The sequence below is a fragment of the Danio rerio genome, chromosome 14, assembly GCF_049306965.1.
Source record: "Danio rerio strain Tuebingen ecotype United States chromosome 14, GRCz12tu, whole genome shotgun sequence".
Lineage (NCBI taxonomy): Eukaryota > Metazoa > Chordata > Actinopteri > Cypriniformes > Danionidae > Danio > Danio rerio.
Genome location: NC_133189.1, coordinates 29738488 through 29760967, shown reverse-complemented (window position 1 = coordinate 29760967; position 22480 = coordinate 29738488). Strand labels below are relative to the sequence as shown.

At 33.1% G+C, this 22480-nt stretch overlaps 1 protein-coding gene across 12 annotated transcripts in view; it reads right to left on the bottom strand.

Moving 5' to 3' along the window:
- Positions 1-22480, bottom strand: part of shtn3 (shootin 3) — a 50157-nt gene that overhangs the window by 14955 nt on the left and 12722 nt on the right. For 7 of the 12 annotated variants that reach the window (XM_073921838.1, XM_073921844.1, XM_073921839.1 and 4 more), the window contains exons 3-10: positions 22035-22096; positions 20537-20597; positions 9321-9415; positions 7361-7523; positions 6659-6756; positions 5015-5096; positions 3527-3621; positions 3138-3284 (exon numbers count right to left, since the gene is read on the bottom strand). In XM_073921838.1, the coding sequence (XP_073777939.1) occupies positions 3138-3284; positions 3527-3621; positions 5015-5096; positions 6659-6756; positions 7361-7523; positions 9321-9415; positions 20537-20597; positions 22035-22096 (803 nt within the window). Of the gene's footprint in view, positions 1-3137; positions 3285-3526; positions 3622-5014; positions 5097-6658; positions 6757-7360; positions 7524-9320; positions 9416-17468; positions 17709-20536; positions 20598-22022; positions 22097-22235; positions 22296-22480 lie in introns of those variants that run through there. The other 5 variants (XR_012389760.1, XM_068213339.2, XM_073921847.1 and 2 more) reach the window with 3 other exon arrangements.

The following is a 22480-nucleotide window of genomic DNA, read 5'->3' as shown; positions in this document are numbered from 1 at the left end:
GGTCATCTGGAACAGCAAAGAAAGCGTTCTTGCAGGACTTACAGAACCTATCAAGATTCTTTGGATTCATCTTTAATGCTTCCTCCTTCATCTTACCCCAAACATGCTCAATAATATTCATATATTGTGAGTGGGCTGGCCAATACTGAAGCACCTTGACCTTCTTTGCTTTTAGGAACTTTGATGTGGAGGCTGAAGTATGAGAAGGAGTGATATCCTGCTGAAGAATTTGCCCTGTCCTATGGTTTGCACATATCTCAATGTTTCCATCCACTCTGCAGATCTCCTGCATTGTCACAATAACCAGCGATCCAGACTATGCTATTGCTAATGAGCTACATACAGTATCTGTCACTTTATTAAACTACAAATGCATTCATGCACTTTACACACACACACCTGTTCTTGATCTGCCATGATTGCAAACACACACAGCTGAAGCTGTTCGGGACTGCTTACATAGACTATTTAACTCTTGAACACACACACACATTGCTGAATCTTGTTGGTTTCATACCCTGTAACATTACAAAGCGCTTCCAGGTATAGTCTCTCCATGTTTTGACCCTTGCTTTATTTTAATGTTTATCCTGCCTGCCGCCAGCATCAACCATCTGCCTGCTACCTAACAACGCTTCCGGATTTCCTTGCATGTTCCAGTTTGCACCTGTCTGTGACCATTGCCTGCCTGACCATTCTTTGTTAATAAATCTTCATGTGGATTTTTGTCGTTCAGCATCCCTCTGATACACGCACGCCCCATACTGAATGTAACCCCAAACCATGATTTTTTCCTTCACCAAACTTAACTGATTTCTCTGAGAATCTTGGGTTGATGCAGGTTCCAATAGGTCTTCTGCAGTATTTGTGATGATTGGGATGCAGTTCAACAGATGATTCATCAGAAAAATCTACTTTTAGCCACTTGATCAACTAGAAGTCAATTTAATATTTGTTGATCTTAAAACTGTGATCGACAACAAGACGTTTGTCAGGCAGTGTATTTTGTGTTTCTGCTTTGTGCTATACTTTCTTTTGTTTTACATAATCAACACCAGTTTTTATTTTTTTTATGTATTCAGCGATTAACTGCTGTCAGACAACTGGATTTTTGATAGAATTTCAGGTCAATAAAAAATAAGGGTAATCAAATTGCCTAATTGTGTATAAGAAACAAGACTTTTCTCAGGTAGTGTATATCACTTCAATCAGATACCTGAATCAACTGTTTAAAAAAAGCCAACTTCATTGAATGCCTGGATATGTGTTTGCAAGATTAACATTTAAATGTTTTTTGTCTAAACACATCAATAAACTATAGATAAAATCATTTATTCATTTCAATTCAATCCCAGTTTATTTGTATAGAGCATTTCACAATAATTATTGTTTCATAGCAGCTTTACAAAGGTGCACATTATTACATTACAATCAAAATCATGAAAGTTATAGTTATTAGTTACTATGACTTTATTAGTTACTAATAACTTTGACTAGTTAAATAACTAATAGCTTTTAACAGTTAAAGTTATAATATATAAACATAGTTAACTTGTAGTAATATATTATATAGTTAAGGTCTATGTGTGCATGTGTAATTGTGTATTAAGTGTATGTGTCTAAATGCTTACAAGTGAATTCAGACAACATAATGTGAGAATTGTGAATAGATCTGTGGAAACATCTACAGAAATAACGACAATTAGAGGATTAATATTTATGAAAAGGATTTATGCCTGTGAAAAGCTCAAGCTTACAGCATTTAAATAACTGAAAAGGGGGTAATTCAATTTAATTCCATTGTCTAATTCTATCATGTAATCCATGATAATCCATTAGGTTTCAAATTTCTCCCTGTTTTTCCTATAAAAGCTAGTAAAACTGAAGGCTTTCTCTATTTTGATGATCACCTAACAGACATTCACTGCAAAAAAAGGTGGGTTCCAAAACACAATCAATTTGTGTTGGAACAACATGAAGGAATTCCGTTAATTTACTAGTTTTACAAATGTGGATTTAAAAAGTGGATTTAACATAAAACTTTAAAGTTGTCCCCAAAAACATCGAGAATTGTTTGTTATTTTTTTATGTTATTTCAACTAATTTTAATTTAGTGGTTTGAACAAACAGCAATCTTCATTTTTTGAGCATTCTAATAATAATACATGTTACTTTTTACTACTGTGCACTACTCGCCATCATAGTTGTAGTCAAGCATTAGTAGACCTTTAGGTTAATGTTAGTGTAAAATAAGATAACATGTACTTGCTTATAGTCAGTAAAACGTTTGCTCAGGGAAGTGAAATCAAGGCCATTATCACTTATTTTTTCTTTTTTTTCTGGGTTTTAAGCAAAGTCCTGCAAACACTTTCTTTTTAAGACATTTGGACCAGAAGATGGAGCTGTACCAGTGGAGAAGGCTGAGGGTCTGCTGTTTGTCCAATCATGTTTTTTTCTTCCGTCAAATAAAAAATATCACGTTTTTAAATCGATAGCTTAACAGGAAATATGCATTTAATTAATGCTCCGCTGTTATTACTATTTCACAAAACCTTTGTCAACATTTTAATAAAAGTGATTAGATTAAAGATTGTCTCATGATTATGACTTATTTCCTCCATCTCACTCGCGGTTCATGTGTGCGCGCGCTGCGTGTGATGAAAGAAAATGACAATGAACCTCAAAGCTCATTTGTTGACTTTTTGTATACAAATTTTGTTGGTCGCATATGATATTGCATTAATTTGCATACATTACTTATAAGCTGTAAAATGAAAGCCTCTGTTTGGTGCGGAGTTATCATTATACAAAAATCAAGAAAATCTTTGAATTTGTAGATTATGTAGGCTGTTTTAAAAACTGATATTATAAAAGAACTATTAATAACTGTATTTTTTCAAATGGAAAAAAGGTTGGTTTGTTGGTTGTAGCCTACACTAAATCATTAATAGCCTGTTTGTTAGGTTTATGACATGGCTCCAGACAGCACAGAGGCCATCAGTATCAGAATGACCAGAAATATCTTTCTTTCATTTTGCTTCTTTGGCAAAATATGTCTAGTAGTATTATCAATCCGAAAGGCTTTAAGCCTAAAACTCCTGTTTTGTGAATATAAATATTTCTTAAGGTTTGCCTACCTTCTCCTGGTGCTGCATTCTCTCTTCCTCTAATGTTTTGGTCACATTGGCCACATCTTCTAAAGCTTTGAGCAGTTGAATGCTGGGATCTGCCTGTTGGAGCAAGATCATGCTCTGTCTGTTTGCTTCTTTTTGCTTTACCATCATCTGAAAAAGAAAATGAACATGAGAAACATTGAGATGTTTAGATCCATTTTCCTTCTATAGCTACTGAGAAAACAAAACATTCTAATGTGACACAGACAGCAATAGAGAATTCATATTCATTCGTCAATAAATCCATGTATCATGTGTTTTGGTTGGATTGTGAGGTCAACAGGTCACAATATTTCAGAAGTTGACCTGTCAGCTGAGTTGATAAGGGTGAATACAGATGATTTGTCCTATACCTCATGTGCATAGGTCTCTGCTTTCTGCCTGAGGCTCTGCTCCAAATCCAGCTGCTCCTTCATGTTTTCATACTCAGTCGTGGCCACCATAGATACTAAAGAGATAAACAAATGTATTAGTTTATTGTTTTAATATTTATTTTATTTTTTTAGTATTTTTGCGTTTACTAATGATTGTTTTATTAAATGAAGTACAATTATTCCAAACTAGACACTAGACACATTACATTAATTGTAGTTTATACCACTCTCCAAGTTTATTATAATAATTTATTTTGCCTATTTTATATATATATATATATATATATATATATATATATATATATATATATATATATATATATATATATATATATATATATATATATATATATATATATCGTTGGCGGTTCATTCCGCTGTGGGCGACTCCTGATAAATAAGGGACTAAGCTGAAGGAAAATTAATGAATACATATATAAAGTATTTAATTATAAAAAACATTAACAATGACAAAAATGTTTCTTGAGCACTAAATCAAGATATTCGAATATATAAAGGCTTATAAATATATCAAGATTTTCAGTGTCACTAAAATTATAGAATAAATTAAAATAGACACAAATAAATTACAGTTGTACAAACACCACTTTTTATTATTACAATTGTATCGTATTTTATATATGAAAGAAATGCCAGCTTTAACCGAAACGTCATTAAGTAGAACCAAATTGTGTGTAATTTGTTATCATTTATTAACTATTTGTTATTTATGTTTTCCCAGAGCTGGGTTGCAGCTAGAAGGGCATCCGCTTTTTTTTAAAAAAAAAAATGCTGGATAAGTTGCCGGTTCATTCCACTGTGGCGACCCCTGATGAATAACGGAACTAAGCTGAAAAGAAAATGAATGAATGAATATTATTTATTCATCATAAATTATACAGACTTAGTATAATTTATTTGTTGTAGTCTCTTTTCTCTCACAATATTATTTGCTCGTACAACATAGAAATGGATGAAAATCTTAATGAACAGTGTGATTTGACACATCAGTATATTATACAACTTGTATATAATCACAATTATGCAAATAGCAGGTATTATATTCAACACAGTAGCAATTTCGTTCTTTTTTATCTTAAAACTTACTGTGATGAGCATATGAAGTACAGGTTCAGCCCAAGTCGGTGCATTACATGACCTGAGCGAAGCTGTTTCCTATATTCCAGCCAGAGTAATAAGGCAAATGAGCAAAGAGGGAGCTGAGAGGATGTCAAAACAAAGTGCATCACCCCCAGCTGGAACAGAGGGACTTCCTGTGGTGAATCTTTTACAGATAATTTGATCAGGGACTTTGACGTGCAGCCGGTAGTGAGTGGGCTGCTGGGGAGCATTAATCTTCTTGGAAGGCACATGCACAGATGCACAGCAGACCTTTGAGATGATGTCATGCATTTGAATACAAGTGAGGAAATGAAAGGGCTCAGTGCTCATAATGTCCACACTCACCCCTGTTGAACCTCTTAATGGTCTTGCTTTGCTGATCAATGGTTTTATAAAGCTCCTTCATCTCGGCCTGCTCCTTTTCCCTCTGCAAAAACATATTTGAGAAACTCTTAGCAAATGAAACCCGTTTAGGCATGGTTACCATGGTTATTATTATAGTTGTTTCAAGTTTTTATTTATTTCGATACTGTTTTAAATTTGCTGTACATTTTAGATCAGTTTCAGTGTGTTTGATGAATGGTTTAGCTAGTTTTATTCAAGTTTTTATATTGTGAACACATTTCTGTTTAGTTTTTATTAGTGGTGTCAAAAGATTAATCATGATGAATCACATCCATCCATAAATATATTTACTGTGCATATTTATTTTTATATAAAAACACACTTATGTATATATTTGAGAAAATGTTTCTTATTAGAAATTAAATATTTATATATAGTACAAATTATATATAAATATATGTATTTAAAGATTTTTTTCATATTTTTCATATTTTTTATTTATAAATACACAATATTTACAAACACAGTGAGTATACACATAATTTTTGATGCAATTAATCACGATTAATCCCTTGACAGTTTAAGTTTTATATAAAATGAGTTTAAATTTTTGTAATTCTAGTTTATTAAAGTTAATAGACCAAGAGGTAGACAAACAGATTATTATAAGTGAAGCTGCTGATGCTGTTTATAGAGGTGTTTACTGATCCTCTGCTGAGATTTTGAGAGATGTAATGTTTTAGTTGATTTCATCTAAAGCTGTGTCCAAGTCCAAGAAGGACGTCATAAAAACTTTCATTCTGCACCCTTAGGGGACGTCATTACAAAGTTTATTTGTCCAAAAGAAATGTTTAAAAGATGTAATTTGAACACAATTGTGTTTTGTTGGTAGAGCAAAGTTTAACATTTGCACTTAGAGTAACTTACATTTTGCAAACCTCTAATAGTAAAATATTTGTTTGAACAGACACTGAACCCAAATACACAATGAATAAGTATAACATATAAATAAAGAATATATATAAAGAATGATAGAAAATTCAGAAAATTGTCTTCATATTACAGATCTTGTATATGCAGTTTAACATACTTAGTTTACTTTTGCAAATGAAGACAGTTCTGTTTTATGTTAGAAAAGATGTTTCTGTAAATAATAATGTGCTGGACTGATGTGTTTGGCTGTAAAAGTGCATGGCCGCATGCAAATGCCCTAGGTCAGATTTTCCACCACAGAATGAGTTCTTATTAATTCTGAAAACAATTCAAACGTTTTTAAAATTAGCTAATTATTACTTTATTTTAGTTTTTATTTTAGTTTTAATGTTGTTATTTTCCTTTAGTTTTTTCATTCATTGTGTTTTTTGTATAATATTTCAGTTAAATAAAAAAAATTGACCAATAGCATTAGTTTTTATTTACTAAATTAACTTTGATTGATACTTTGATATCCTTTAAGGATCAGCAATCCTGCAGGTCACTAGGGCTTCATTTCAAGCTATTTATAATTCATGAATAGGCTAATACAGTGCAAGACACTTTGCAGTTGGTACATCAAGCCTGACAGATTTTATATATATATATATATATATATATTTTTTTTTTTTTTTTGAGTATAAAGTGAAATAATTTTGTATAACTACTCACAAGTGCGGTCAGCTCCTTTATTTGTCTCTGCTGTTCTTGCAGCTGACAAGCCAACTGCTTCTTCTCCTCCAGCAAAGAACTCACTGTTTCTTGAAGATCTATGGGGAATTCAGATGCTGAAATGCATACCCTTAATATACAGTTGAAGTCAGAATAATTATCCCCCTTTTGAATTTCTTTTTCTTTTTTAAATATTTCCCAAATTTTTACAGTATGTGTGATATTTTTTTTCTTGTGGAGAAAATCTTTTTTTTTTTTAGCTAGAATAATAGCTGTTAATATATATATATATATATTTTTAGGGTCAAAATTATTAGCCCTTTTAAGCTATATATTTTTGATAGTCTACAGAACAAATCACTGTTATACATTAACTTGCCTAACTACCCTAACCTTCATAAGTAACCCACTTAAGCCTTTAAATGTCACTTTAATCTGTATAAAAGTATCTTGAAAAAATCTAGTTAAATATTATTTACTGTCATCATGGTAAAGATAAAATAAATCAGTTATTAAAAATGAGTTATCACAACTATTATGTTTAAAAAATGTGTTGAAAAAATCTTCTCTCCGTTAAACAGAAATTGGTGGGAAAAATAAACAGGGAGGCTAATAAATCTGACCTCAACTGTATATCATATATATGAAATATGGTGTATTTATAAATTGGGCAGGTGCACACAATATTATGGATGCATTTACCTTTGACCTGCTGCTTATATTGGGAAAATGAATCAGAGCTGTGGTCTTGTTGTTCAACCTCTTCTTCTAGCGAGATGCAGTCAGAAATGCTAGGCAGCAGCTCATCCAGACACGGCCTTGATGACAGGCTCAAATACTTCAGCTTCCTGTTCTCACAGTTCAGCTAAAAGAGGTCAGAACAAAATTATTACAAGATTAAAACTAGTAAAATGTAATGAATTATTAGAATTTTAACATGTCTTATTCATCCATGGCCTATTTGGAAAAAAAAATAATAATTCTTCAAAATGTTGTCTACTGTATTGTGTGGAGGAATAAAAAACATGTTGACTATAGAGTCTGGTTTCTAGCAATACTGAAAGTGCTGGTACTTTCAACATAATCCAGCAGTTATAAATAGCAGTTTGTAATAATTTAATTTCAATGAATTTGAATTTCTTATGAATTTAGCTGATTTCATATGTTCTTGTACAATTGGCTCACTCTGCAGTGACAGTTATGTTTATAGACAGGCCATCATGTTTTTTTTTTTTATTAAAAAAACAAGTAAACACATTTTCATATAAATGAGTCTATACAAATTCATAAAAATAGCCATTTAAAAAATAATAATAATTCAATTTAATAGTCTATTGAAACAGTCTATTTCAGATCCTCAAAATAGCAATGTGCCAATAATGTGCCTTAACATACCTCCTTTTTAGACCAACACCCCCTTAAGTTCATAAAGTGGCGAAAATGAATTTGCTATCTAATCAACGTGGCGCAAAATGTGAAAATTAGGGTTATGCTGGTCTGAAAATGCCAACAAATCTATATGTGCCCTATAAGGCCCCTATATGTCAGCACACTGCCTATTAGGTCAATGGTCTTGACAAAATCTAGTATTGCTTAATATTTTACAGCTGTACAAGAAATCGATTCGAAACATTGCAACTTTGAGCATTCCAGTCAATCACAAACATGCATAAAAACAACAGCCAAACAGATAATTTAAGGTTTAAATTTATTATTTAAGCATGTTAAGCACATGCTGCAAAGATTTGGGAGCAAATCACAATAAAATGCATGCCTGATTTTAAATTGTGATGCTTGACAGTGTGATAACCACAGCAACATGACACAATAACAAAAATGATGTTATATCTTTATTATCATCATTAATTATATCTAATTGTTTTGTCGACCAGATTTTATTACTTTCACTTGATCTTTCTTTATTGCAATGCTTTCATATAAAATATTTAAAAGTTAAATGCTAAATGCTAATGTTTTAATGCATTGTGTATTTAAAATCATTATTAGCATGAATGAATAAATATACGAAAGAGTAAAAAAAAAACTTTAAAAAAATTTTTGAATTTTTTTTCAGCAAACTATGTTCTAGTAAACATGCAGTGCTCAGCAAAATTGAGTACACCCTATTTTGAAAATGAGTATTTTTATCAATTTCTCAGTGCATATAGGCAATGCATTTTTGTGCATTTAAACAAAACAGATTTATTAAACAGATATATTTATTAAAGTTATATTTTAGTCTCCAAACAGATTTAGAAATTGAAATATATGTTTTGTTTCTCTTGATTTTTCCTCTTTTTAATATTTGTAAATAAATAATAAATGTATTTAATATTTTTCTATAACATATCAGTTTGGGTGTACTGGTTTTTGAACTGTTATTTGCAAGTTATTTGTTAGATAAGCTCCAGATTTAGCTTCAGTACTGACTATTCTACTGTTTATGTACAAATATTGTGTAATATAAGTTAAATATACAAATATTGTGGATGATATTGTATAGCTTCCTATTAAATATATGAATTTAAAAGATTTGTGAGGGGTCGTCTGTATTTGTGAAGGGGAACTGTATTTGAATAGCTGCAAGTTGTCAACAAATGGGAATAAATTAATAAATAAATATATTTAAAATAATTCTGGTTGGGTATTGTTAAATAAGCACCTTCGTAGCCAGAGCCTCTGCATTTTCCCGGCAGGATTTCTCAATCTCAAGCTGGGTCTGTAGTACGTTCACCTCTTCGATCACCATTTGGGAAACTGTACAAAGAAGTAAAGCATTTATGAGTAAATGAAAGTGCTGGAGGTCATGTAAGCAGTCCAACGTATCATGAAGAAACTCAGAAATAACTCAGAAATAACGCAGATATACAAGCCTGTTGCTATAGCAATAAAAGGTGGGAGTACAGTCATGTTTCTCTTCTATATTCTAATGCATCATTTGCTGAAGTTAGCCTCACACTACTTCCTACGCAGTTCATAAAGAGTCTGTTAACTCCTGATGCACAAAACTGACTCACAAATGTTAATATTTAATGTATGCCATCAATTGTAAAGACAAAAGTTGTGTTGCATGTACAGTAGGCATGGGATGATAACCATTTTCATGGTATACCACGGTTTGGAAAAACCAAGGTTTTTAAACTGGCAAAAATTTCTGCTAAACTGTTCCTACGGTATATGTGAGTTCTTTGTTTTACATTTTGTTTTAAGTTTTGAAAACAACAGTGTCTTCAGCAGAAAAGCTCTTTTCTGCATGCCTTTTCAACATGCCTTTTCAAGTTTGTTTTTTAAACAAATGAAGGCAGCAGAAGTCAATGATTCATTTAAATTATTTAGCTTAACATGTTTACTGCTCCAAAATATTTTACAAGTTTCTCAAAATGAAATCTATTGTGTTCAGAGGGGAAGCAAGTTTTGTTTTTACCCAGACATTTAAAAAGAACATATTTTATAGGTGTAACCTCAATACCATAAAACCGTGAAACCATGATATTTTTATCCAAAGTTATCATGATGTCAGAATCTTATACCAGCCCATGCCTAGTTGCATGAGACATCAAACCAAAAATTAGGTGTATCTGGAAAGATTTTGACTATATAAATGTTGGTTGGATGAGGACATAAGAAAACCAGCAGAATCGTAACCTAACATTCACCACAACAAGCCACAAAAAGAACTGAAATGCTAAACAAAAGATGAGTAACTAAACAAGACACAGATGTACACAATCAGTAAGAACACAAACTTGAAACAACCCAGCAGGCACACAATTTCATAAGACATTAATATTAGGTTAGATTTAGGTCATGGAGTTAGTTGACCAAAATTTAATGTCTAGCGATTACAATGTTATTTTGATATCCAATAGCTACATCAAATGACATTGATATTTGGTTGATTTTAGGTTGTTTTGGAAAGTGACCAAAATCCAATGTCGGGCCAACATCTTAAACTAACATCATATTGACGTCAAATACTGACATTTATTCAGGTATGGCAAAGTCTGATAGACGTCATAGTGGTAAAGTCCATACAATATCAAGCTGTTACATCATTATACACTGATATTTGGTTGATTTTAGGTTGGACGTTTAGGTCAGCCTGACGTTGGGTTCAAACATCAACCTAATTTTTATTTTCAAACAAAATGCAACATCCCTGCAACATTTGGGTACAACTTCAATCTGACGCGCTGTGCTTGCTGGGAATGTACAAACTAATTTAGTTTCCAACCCCACCCACTTTATAGTGCAACATATAAGGTGCAATTTTGTGATTTAGTGATGTTTAAACATCTTCATTTCCCAGAGATGGGTTGCGGCTAGAAGGGCATCTGCTGCGGAAAAAATGTGCTGGAAAAGTTGGCAGTTCATTGCGCTGTGGCGACCCCAGATTAATAAAGGGACTAAGCCAAAAAGAAAATGAATGAATGAATGAATAAAAATCTTCATTCTGTACTTTAATTAACTACTTTTTTACCCACAATCCACTCTGATTTTGGGTGTACATTCGATATACATTTGTTGAAGCACCATTTTCCCAAAACCAACCCATTTTCTCTTTGTTATCAAATAATACAATAAATGACACACATTAAAAGTTTAATTTTACTAGATGATAGGTGTAATAATTATGATGAAGAAATCTGCAACATATATGCCCTCTGGCTCACACTTTTACGTCACTGTAGAAAGTTTAGTTTTAATTTACTTAGATGAGGTTTTATTATCAGTGGCACATTACCAGAGTCGGAGATCAGTTACATGATCACAATGGGCATTTCCCAACACTTTGGGTACTATTGATGGACTGTTGCTACAAAGCACCATCACTGTAACTCTATACACAACACTGGCCACTCAAAGAGAGGATTGGATGTCACAGCAATGTCAAAACAACTCACATCCGAGGGGCTTCTAAATAAATCATTTTTGTTTAGTGCCATGTACTATTCCTAAAATACCAAAAAAGTCCCTAATTATTAAACCCTTGATTATTCAGCAGAGATTTCATGAAAATAATTATTAAAAAATCAAATATAACATGATATATGTATAAGCAGCAAAACACATCACTTCTGCCTGTGCTTTTCGAGAGAAAATGAGCAAGAGGGGGAGTTTATTATACATTACTTCATGAAAGGCTGTTGAATTATGCAGGAATGACGCGTCTCTTCACATGCAGTCATAGCAAAGTACATCACCAACCTGCCCTGGGGCTCTTTCCCGGAATAAATATTCGGCTTCATTTTCTTTTTATGTGGTAACGTACTGTATGTTCTGAGAGTGGAATGCGGATCCGTAAAAATGATTCTAATAACACCTCAGATTAGAAGTGTTGTGAACAGCAATCAGGGAGGGCAGCAATAATAAAACATTCATTCATTCATTCTTTTTCCTTTGGCTCAGTCCCTTGGTTGTCAAGGGTTGCCACAGCAGAGTGAACCACCAACAATTCTGGCATATGATTTATGCAGCACACACCCTGCAAAACACAGTCATTCAGACACACATAAGCTGCGTCCGAAACCGCATACTTCCATACTATATAGTACGCTAAAATCAGTATGCGAGCCGAGTAGTATGTCCGAATTCATAGAATTTGAAAATCAGTAGGCGAGAAATACCCGGATGACTTACTACTTCCGTCGAGATTCTGAAGTGCGCATCCCATGCACGCTGCGCTATCCCATAATGCCCCGCGAGAGAATTAATGAATGGAGGTGAAGCGACGCAACTGACGCAGGTAGGTCACGTGACCATGACAAAATGGCAGATGTAGTACGTCTGAATTCCATTCATACTTTTTACATTCATACTGTATAGAGAGTACTTTTTTAACGGCCGAGTAGTACGTTTAAATTCAAATGCAGTACCTACTGAGTAGTAGGCGGTTTCGGACGCAGCCATACTCATACACTACGGCTAATTAATTTCATTCAATTCTCCTGTACCACGTGTCTTTGGACTGTGGGGGAAAACCAGAGCACCCAGAAGAAGCCCATGCAAACATTTAGATAACAGAAACATAAAAGTACTATAATAACAAAATATAGTCTTTTAGTTTATCAGAATCTATTATTATTATAATTTTAATTATAATTTAGGTGATTTTTAGCATTTTTTTTCACAGGACAACATGATGACAGGAAGCAAATATGGGGGGTGGATGGGGTAGGGACTCTAACTCAGGACACTAAACATCAGCACACTGCCAACTAGGTTATCGGCATTGACAAAATCTACAATTGCTTAATATGTTACAATTGTATGAAAATTTTTTTTTTTTTCAGTTCGGGAATTTCCAAATACAACGTTGTTCTCTTGTTAATCAATTCTGAGCTTAGTTTTTTAAACTTTTTTTTTGCTATAACGTGGTTCACTTTTCGCGGCCTCCTCAGTTTCATCAATTTATTTTTTATTTTTTTGTGTAATTTGACATGCTTTTTTCTACAGTGCATTGTACTCTTACATAAATCTTCTATCGCTGCAGTGTGACTCGAAAATGCTGTACTGTATGTTCGCAAGTTTTCTCCTCACAATGTCGACAAAACATTCTGCACCATCAAAGGCACCTGCGATAATACCCAAAAGGCAGAGGAAGATTGAAAATTGGACTTCTGGACATGCAAAAAAAAGGTAATAGTAACAGGACAGAAAGGCGTGGATTTCGTGGATTTCTGCATGGATTTCGTCTATTGCAGGTTACTCCACAGAATAACGTGGGACCACTGTACTCATATGCACACAAGGACATGTGCATGTGCTGAGTCATTCAAGTTGGCTTTTTTATCATGAGATCACAGCTCACTATAAACACTCTTGTAATTCTAAATCTTTCCAAACGTTATTTTAGAGTCAATTATATTTGTAAGGAATTGGATGCAAGCATGCAGAGCCATCTGCTGTTAAAAAACTAAGCTCAGATTTAAGAGAGAATATAATGATGTATTTGGAAAATCTGAAAATTGGTTTAAAAAAATGTGTGTTTATATCGGACACTGAATAATCCCATACTGGATAATTTAAATTTTAGGACACTTTTTTAATTTTAAGACACTTGTTTGTTACTTTCCTGTTAAATATGCATGTTGGAGGACAGCTGTGCTGCAGTGCGCAGCTCTGCAGATCTGATGAGAAAGGAGCCTGACAGGGAAGTGTGAAGTTCACAGCTCTCAACAACTATCAAGGTTACAGCTAAACACCAACATTTCACAAAAAAAACTCAGTTTAGCCAACATTCTTCAGAAAAATCCAAATCATGAAACATCCAATGATGAAATCCATCCAACTGCCAACCGGTCCATCAAAGTCACTGACCCAACACATATTCCTTTCTATTGTCTACAACCATACAGTAATAAGTCTAATTAAATAAATATATAAAAGGTAATTGATATGACTTAATTAATTCAAGTTTGTATAATAATTAGTTTTAAACCAAAACTAAGTGCTTGCAGAAGCTACTTGAAATTAGCTGAGTAAAAACATTTGCCGTAATAGCTGGCAGTTCATTCTGCTGTGGCGAACCTTGATAAACAAGGGACTAAGCTAAAGTTAAATTAATGAATAGGTGAATTAACAAATCAAATTTTCAATGTTAGAATTTGTTAATAAAACAAGTATTATTGGAGTACATCTTACAAAGAAGAAAATATATTTTATATTTATAATATATATATTTCTTCTATATTTTTTCTATATATGTCTTTAAACTTAAAAAAATATATACATATATATATATGTTCACTTTGAAGTTCCGTTTGACTAAATAATTAAAGCAAATAAATAAAAATCTGTCAGCACATCCTAAAATTTTACTTCACTTGACACTAAAAACATGGTAAAAACAATTTTCACTGATGACTTGCTAAATTGTGTATCATATGTAAATCTGGGTCATTCATTATTTCTGACAATAAGTCAAGATGTGCAATTGTGCATGTGTTGCCCATAAAAATAAAGCAGTACAATACAGGGGTGTGTCTCTCTTTTTCTCCTACAGATTGGTCTGAGCTCATCTGCTCAACTCATCTGGCTTCTAATGATTGGATGAAAGAGAAAGAGAGAGAGAGAGAGAGAGAGAGAGAGAGAGAGAGAGAGAGAGAGAGAGAGAGAGAGAGAGAGAGTGCGCTGCTTCTGGGCTTTCTTCTGTGAGCAGATTCTAGGTCAGCAAGTCCACCACACTTAATGCTGTTCGAGCAAAATATGGCTCTGCGGAGTCAGACGAACCGAGGCCAAACCTAAAGTAATGCAGTAGCATCCTTTGCAGACAGGAAACAGCTGCTTTAAACAAACATTTGTCTGCCACTTCAACAACAATATGTAGGGCTAGCATTAGTCTGAAGCACTGCCATGCCATTTTTTGATCACGGCGATTAAGCTCTTTTAATAAATCTCAACAGGTTTAATCACCCAGCAATTTTGGTTTCAACTCCAGTACTAATTGTGCCTTGCAACCTATAATCTGCTCAACACTGAGGGTGGATGTGTAGACTTTTCTTTTTTTAATCGCAAACTGCAGTTATTTTCATGTAAACATAAAGATTTCACTCTTTTATCCAGACACAATCCATGTGACATGTAAAGCGTAAAGGTAAATAAGCTGAGTAATGGGGGGTGATGGAATCACACATGGTGTGTGTTTTAATTTGCATAAGTGCAGAGGGTAGTTATAATGAAGCTCGCTCGGGCGTCTCAAATAGGAGGTGGAAGACAGCTGCTTTGCCAGACACGGATCCAGAACCTCCCAGATACTCAACAGCAGTTCCCCTGCAGCAGCCAATCGTGAAACAGAAACACAGACCAATCACGTGCACACAGCAGACTATTGTTCTGTATGTCAACATCTAGGCCAAACTACTGTGACATTTGCTGTGTCATGCTAGCCAGAGCAAGAATGTGTGCCATTTAGTGAGGTCTTAAATAAATAGAGTTTAAGTCAGAATTATTAGCCCCTTTGAATTAATAGGCCCCTTGATTATTTTACCCCCAATTTCTGTTTAAGGAAGAGCAGATTTTTTCAGCACATTTCTAAACATAATAGTTTTAATAACTCATTTCTAATAACTGATTTATTTTATCTTTGGCATGATGACAGTAAGTAATATTTGACTAGAATTTTTTAGACTTAAGCTTAAAGTGACATTTAAAGGCTTAAATAGGTTAATAAGGTTAACTAGGCAGGTTAGGCAGTGAGGAGGGGGATCAAAACGGTCATGTTCTCTATCGTGTTTAGTGTTGGTCAACTGTGGCAGCATCTTTTAATTGGGAAAAAAATAATTTGTTATGATTATTACTATTTTTTTATTTTTAATTTTTGCTCTTTTATTGATAATTTTTCTATGTTCCTTCCTATTATGTGCTTATTGCTGTTTTTACTGTTTTATGCTCATATCATGTGTTTATTTTCTCTCTGTAAAGCACTTTGTGCAGCCCTGTGGCAGTTGGAAACGTGCTATATAAATAAATTTAACTTGAACTTGAACTTGTTAGGGTAATTATGCAAGTTATTGTATAACGATGGTTTATCCTGTAGACAATCGAAAAAAAAAAAATGTTTAAAGGGGCTAATACTTTTGGCCTTAAAATGTTTTTTTTTAACTGCTTCTATTCTAGCCAAAATAAAACAAATAAAGACTTTCTCTTGTGAAAACTGTGAAAATGTCCTTGCTCTGTTCAACATCATTTAAGAAATATTTAAATAAGAAAAAATAATAAAATGGGGGCTAATAATTCTGACTTCAACTGTATATGGCTGTTCTGTTATGAGCATGAACCATAAGTGGCGTAAATACCACAATTGTAAAAATGACATGTATTTCTTTGTAAAGTTTATATGCATTATATATGCATGTTTTTTTATATATATACATTCATATCAACTTGCTTTCCCCACTATATTATTGTATATTCAGGTTGCATTTCTGAAAGGATATGATAATGCATTAGGGGCTTGCATTGAACTACAATAGAAGGTTGAAAGGCGGGTGCCTATTCATTTTCTACTAATAAATAATTCATAATTGGTGATTTTTAATAATTTAGTGACATAACAAGACAGTGATGAGAGCTGAATTCAGCCTGGCCTATATTGCCTCCCTAGGGAATCTGAGACAATTCCAGGACACCAATAAAAAGGGTTAAAAGCATATCCTAAAACAGAAGCCTACCTAAAACTGGATCACAATTTTTAAATATAGAATTTAGTCCTAGAATCCTCGCCTGATATGATACTTTATCACTCAGCAAAGCTAAATAGTGTTCACGAATAAGAAAATGCTGATCATTTTACAAACATAATATGGTAATAACAAATTTAATACAGCATGTTAAGATATAAACAAACAGTAATCGCAGTAAAATAGTTTAAACATTATCTGTATAAACATTCTAACTCAAACTTGCATGTTTAATTTGCTTTTACATACTAATATTGCTTCTAGTTCAAAATGGAATGTTTAAGTTAATGTTACTTGCTAATACTTTTTAATAATGAAATGTGAACAGTGAAAATATGTCAATGTCAATATATGACAATATGTTTATACGCCAAACTGCCCTAAATATCTAAAATTAGGTTTCACAGAAAATGAACAAAAGTATGCTAATACTAAATCATAAACATGGCTCAACGTTTCATCATGTCATCATATAGACGTAAGGAAACAAATTCTTTTTTTTAGGATTTCTAAAATAAATACAAAGCCATTTAAGAATATTATAACACTGCATCTTTTTATGCATGAGTAAGAAACTCTGACAAACAAACACCTATTTTAATCTGCAGAGAAATTGTCCATATTCTCACCTGATAATTGCTGGCAAAGAGGCTGGCAGTGTTGTCAGAACGCTAACAAATTAGTCAGCAACTGAGGCTGGGTTTCTTTATATCATACAAAATGAATGGAAGTGGGAACGGTCACCTTAACGCCAATGCATTTTCACGGTTGGCTCCCAGTAGCCATGGAGACCGGATTACCCACTAACGCCTACCAATAATACACCATTCGGGAGCCCCAGGAAATGTCATGATGATATGGGTGAGGGGATGGGAAATGAGATAAGAAAACACCACGTGCGATCTAAGTGGGATGAGCCAAGTGAGATCATCTTTGTTGTATAAAAAGGTGAGGGGTGGAGTACACTGAGGTCAGGTGGGGCAGACCTGGTATTTTGGTGATTGGATCATATAGAGGGAGACAAAACTCACATTCAACCACATTTCTCTTTCTATGTGTATAGACAGATCTTTTCACAACTTTTGACTAATGCTGCAAAATAAGCTCGGGGAAATTACATAAGCGCAAATAAAAATCTATGAGTTTTTGGTTAAATAACTTTACAGCTAAATTACTGAGCAAATGTTAAAGAAATAGTTCACTCAAAAATGGTAATTCTGTCATTATTTACTCACCCTTTACTTGTTCAGAACCTATTTGAGTTTCTTTCTTCTCTTGAACACAAAATAAAAGGTTTTAAAACATTTTTTACTATTAAAATTCCATGACTTTTCCAAGATTTTTTTCAGAACTTTCAAGTACATTTTCATGACGTAATGTTTCATGTAATGTCTACACATACATGATAAATAATAATAAGAAAAATATTGATGTTCAAATTTATTACAGTATGTCTTAGAACACGCAACAATCTATGTTGTTTAAATTTGTTTTTATATCTATGTAAAATTGATTTTGATGATGCTTACACAGCACTAACAATGTGAGAGCAAGTTTTTGGTCAAGGCACAATATGCACCTTATATCGTTTCAGCATCAATATCGCAATGTTATATAGTTATAGTTTAATATAGAGTTTAATCATAATGGAGTAAAAGGCTGTGCATCTGCATGCATTTTAAAGAGATAGTTTACCCAAAAATTACTTACTATTTTCATTACACCCTTCACTTGTTTTAAACATTTATGAGTTTTCTTTTTTAATCGAACACAAAACTAATATAATATAATATAATATAATATAATATAATATAATATAATATAATATAATATAATATAATATAATATAATAACTCCTATGGTATTGAAACAAGTGAAGTGTGAGTAAATAGTGAGTACATTTTAATCTTTGGATAAACTGTCCTTTTAAATCCTGTGACTGTGTAAATTTCAATATTTAAAATTTTAAAACATCTGGCCACAAGAAAGTTTTTGTAACTTTAATAAATATTAAATAATAATAACAATAGTTTATAGATTCACTCCTCTACAAAATCCCCCCAATCAATCCAAATAAACCTGTTAAATCATCTGGTGAAATTGTGTTCGCATTGCAATGGCAATATATATGTTTTATTTTCCATGACTTTTACAAAAATTTTGTAGGTTTTTCTGTTTTCCAAAACTTTTCCAGGCCTGTAAAAAACCTTGTCAAAATTCCATGACATATACAGGTTTTCCATGACCATTTGAACCCTGAAAATAATTTATTTTGAAGAATAGAATCCATCTACTTCCATAGTAGGAAAAAAAATTCTATGGAAGACAATGGGTGCCAGCAACCACATGATGCATAGTAAATGATGAGGTACTTTTTATTTTTGGATGGTATAACACTTTAAGAATGCTGAAATCTAATATGAACTGAATAATGCAAATAAAAATAATTTTTCTTTTTTTCCGATGAGTTCCTAATGCAGAATTTACATGTTCTGACACGCATATACATTATTGTCTCATTAGAATTCTGAAAGTAAATAGATTAAGTGTCTTTTGCAATAAAAAGCTGCCCTCTGAAAATATTTCAGGATGGCTATATTTAAAAAAAAAGCCACATTTGAAAATAAAATTCAAAAACTGAAAATGAGACTAAGACTGAGAGCAGCAGTTTTTATTTCTGTTTTCCTGGCTGCAACTACAAAGAACGCGGTGGGTTTAGAAACAGGACTGGTCAGAGAACATTTTGTTTTCAAATGTGTTTTTTATTTTCAAATTAAAATTACAGTTTTTTGTTTAAATGCCTTCAGCCTAGTGTGCTTAAACAATTTATCATGTTGTGTTTAATGTTTATTTTTAAGTTGCTGCAAACTTTGATGTCAGTATGAATGCAATAACAACTCAAATGGAAAATTGAGTAGGGAGTTTGTTTTATTTTATCTTCTATCATCTGTCATTTTGAAGCAAACTAACAATTGGAGGGGCGTGGCTAAGTATATTCTACCATCAAACTGACACCATCAGAGAATGACTGACATTCCAGAGCAGAAGCACATAGTCAGCTTTTGATTATAGATCACCAAAACAATTTTTTTTGTGGATTAACCTTAATACGAGGTGTAAACATGACCCTACATATTTAAGCCCCAATTACTCACTTCCAGAGGTAGTCAAAAACAAATTAGATTAGAAAAATAAATTAGACAGTGTACAAACTTGTGTGAATGTGCACCATGAGAGTGTATTCATAAGGTATTTTTTAACTGCCTTCTACCAGAACACATGAATCCTGGAATCGTAGTTGACATTTATGTAATTGTCAATCGCATGGGAGCATGTTTGTTTGTTCAATACTACTCCTGGATTACACTAAGTGCTCCTATAAAAGTCATATGCCTGAAAAAACAGAAGGGAATCTTCGAAAAAATCTTTAGGAAAATGGTAAAAAGACACACATTTGAATGAATGAGGTGGTATTAAATTATAAGCAGTGATTTGTGGTCCAGACTTAGACCACAGATCGCTAATTGGGCTCTGGTCTATACAGAACATGAGAAAAAAATTCTTCACCAACGACTATAGACTTTACACTACATTGTGCATTTCAATCTGGTTTTCCCAATTCTGAATTACAAACATTTACTGCAAGGAGCTACGTATTTCTAAAAGACTCTTTCAGTCAGCATTCCATTAGTCTTACCTCTTTTAATGTGCTTGAGTTGCCTTTCAGCCTCATCTCTCTCTGCAGTGAGTCTCTGGCACTAAAGAACAGAAGTATTGACATAATGAAAAACATTATATAGATGCTATAACAAATTACTCCTTTTAGAAAATGATTATTACAAACTTCTATTCAAATCTTTGATTCATTTTCTTTTTCGGCTTAGTCTCTTTATTAATCAGGGGTCGCCACAGTGGAATGAACCCCTTCCAGTTGCAACCCAATGCTGGGAAACACCCATACACACTCCTTCACACATATACACTATGGCCAATTTAGATTACCCAATTCACCTATAGCGCATGTCTTTGGACTTGTGGGGGAACTTGCAAACTCCACACAAAAATGCCAAATGACCCAGCCAGGCCTCGAACCAGCGACCTACTTGCTGTGAGGCAATTGTACTACCCACTGACCCAATATGTTTTCACCAATAGATGTATAGAAAAAATATAACTCCATAAAGAATATTTAACATTCATGAAACCTTTACACATTAATAATGGGAGAAGAAATTTTAATTATCAAATTGTTATTTATTCTGAAAAAAATTTTATTTTTTAAAAGACAAATAATAAAAGTATTTAACAAAAAAAAAGGTTTTCTCTGCTTCTCTTACAACCAAAAAAAATAAAAAAATAAAAAATAGGGTGCTAAAATCACATAGCACACATTTTACACAATGTTACTTAAATTAAAAACAAACATTGGTGTAGTTGTTCTTTTTAAACGGTTATTATCTATCTATCTATCTATCTATCTATCTATCTATCTATCTATCTATCTATCTATCTATCTATCTATCTACCTATCTATCTATGTATCTATCTATCTATCTATCTATCTATCTATCTATCTATCTATCTATCTATCTATCTATCTATCTATCTATCTATCTATCTATCTTCCCTGTTTTCTAAATATAAATTTTATTTAATATCCAAACACATGTAGAGATGTATCCATGTATTACCTTGCTATAAAACAAAAATTGTGATCATCTAAAAGCTTAATGTTATTATTAACCATTCCTCAGTTAGTAAAGAAAAATAAATTCAGATTAAGCTGAAATTTTAATTAAAGAATTTGAAATATTAATACGAATTAAACCTCAACAGAAATATGCAAAAATCTAAATCAGGGGAATTGAGGGGTGTGATATATCTTCGGCCACATACAATGTGCCTCAAAGCAAAATTATTAAAAATAATAATAATAATTGATACTCATCTATGCAATCTGCTCAAACTCTTTATGAAATACAAAAGATGCTGCTCAGACACTGTCACATGAAAAGGGTGTCAACCCTCGAATGAATAAAAAGCCGGTTAACTTGTACAGCCACGTCCCAATTACAAAATTTTCCTTTTCTGTCTTCTCTAAGATTAATTTACGTTGATGAATAGACAATGCTATAATAATTAAATGTGAAGAAGACAGTGAAGATTTATTCTTTCATGCATACATCATTTCTCACCTCCGTGCTCCCCTCCCGAGCCTCTCCCTCTTCAGCGTCTCCACCGGCCTCCATCTCACTCACTGCATAAATCAACACAAAATCACTCATTAAGCAGAACATTAAACATTTAAACAACCATTTCATATGCTGCTTTCCTCAGTAAAATCGCTGCCATTCAAAACATCAGAGCTTAATTGTTATATTCAGAAATTTCAGTACCACAGCCGGCAGACAGCGGCGTCGTATCCATCTCTCCTGCACACACAGCACAGCACACTCGCGGCCAATCACTGGATCGCCCGAGTGTCTACTATGGCGAAGGCTTGGCTCATGAATAATTAAGGTACTTAAGTGACGCTCGTCCTTCTTGATTTGTTGAAAGGCGGTCGAAATGGCTCCTGAATATTTATTTTGGTCACGTGATAAGGCTGCTCGCTACTAAACAGGAGCCAAAATACAAGGCA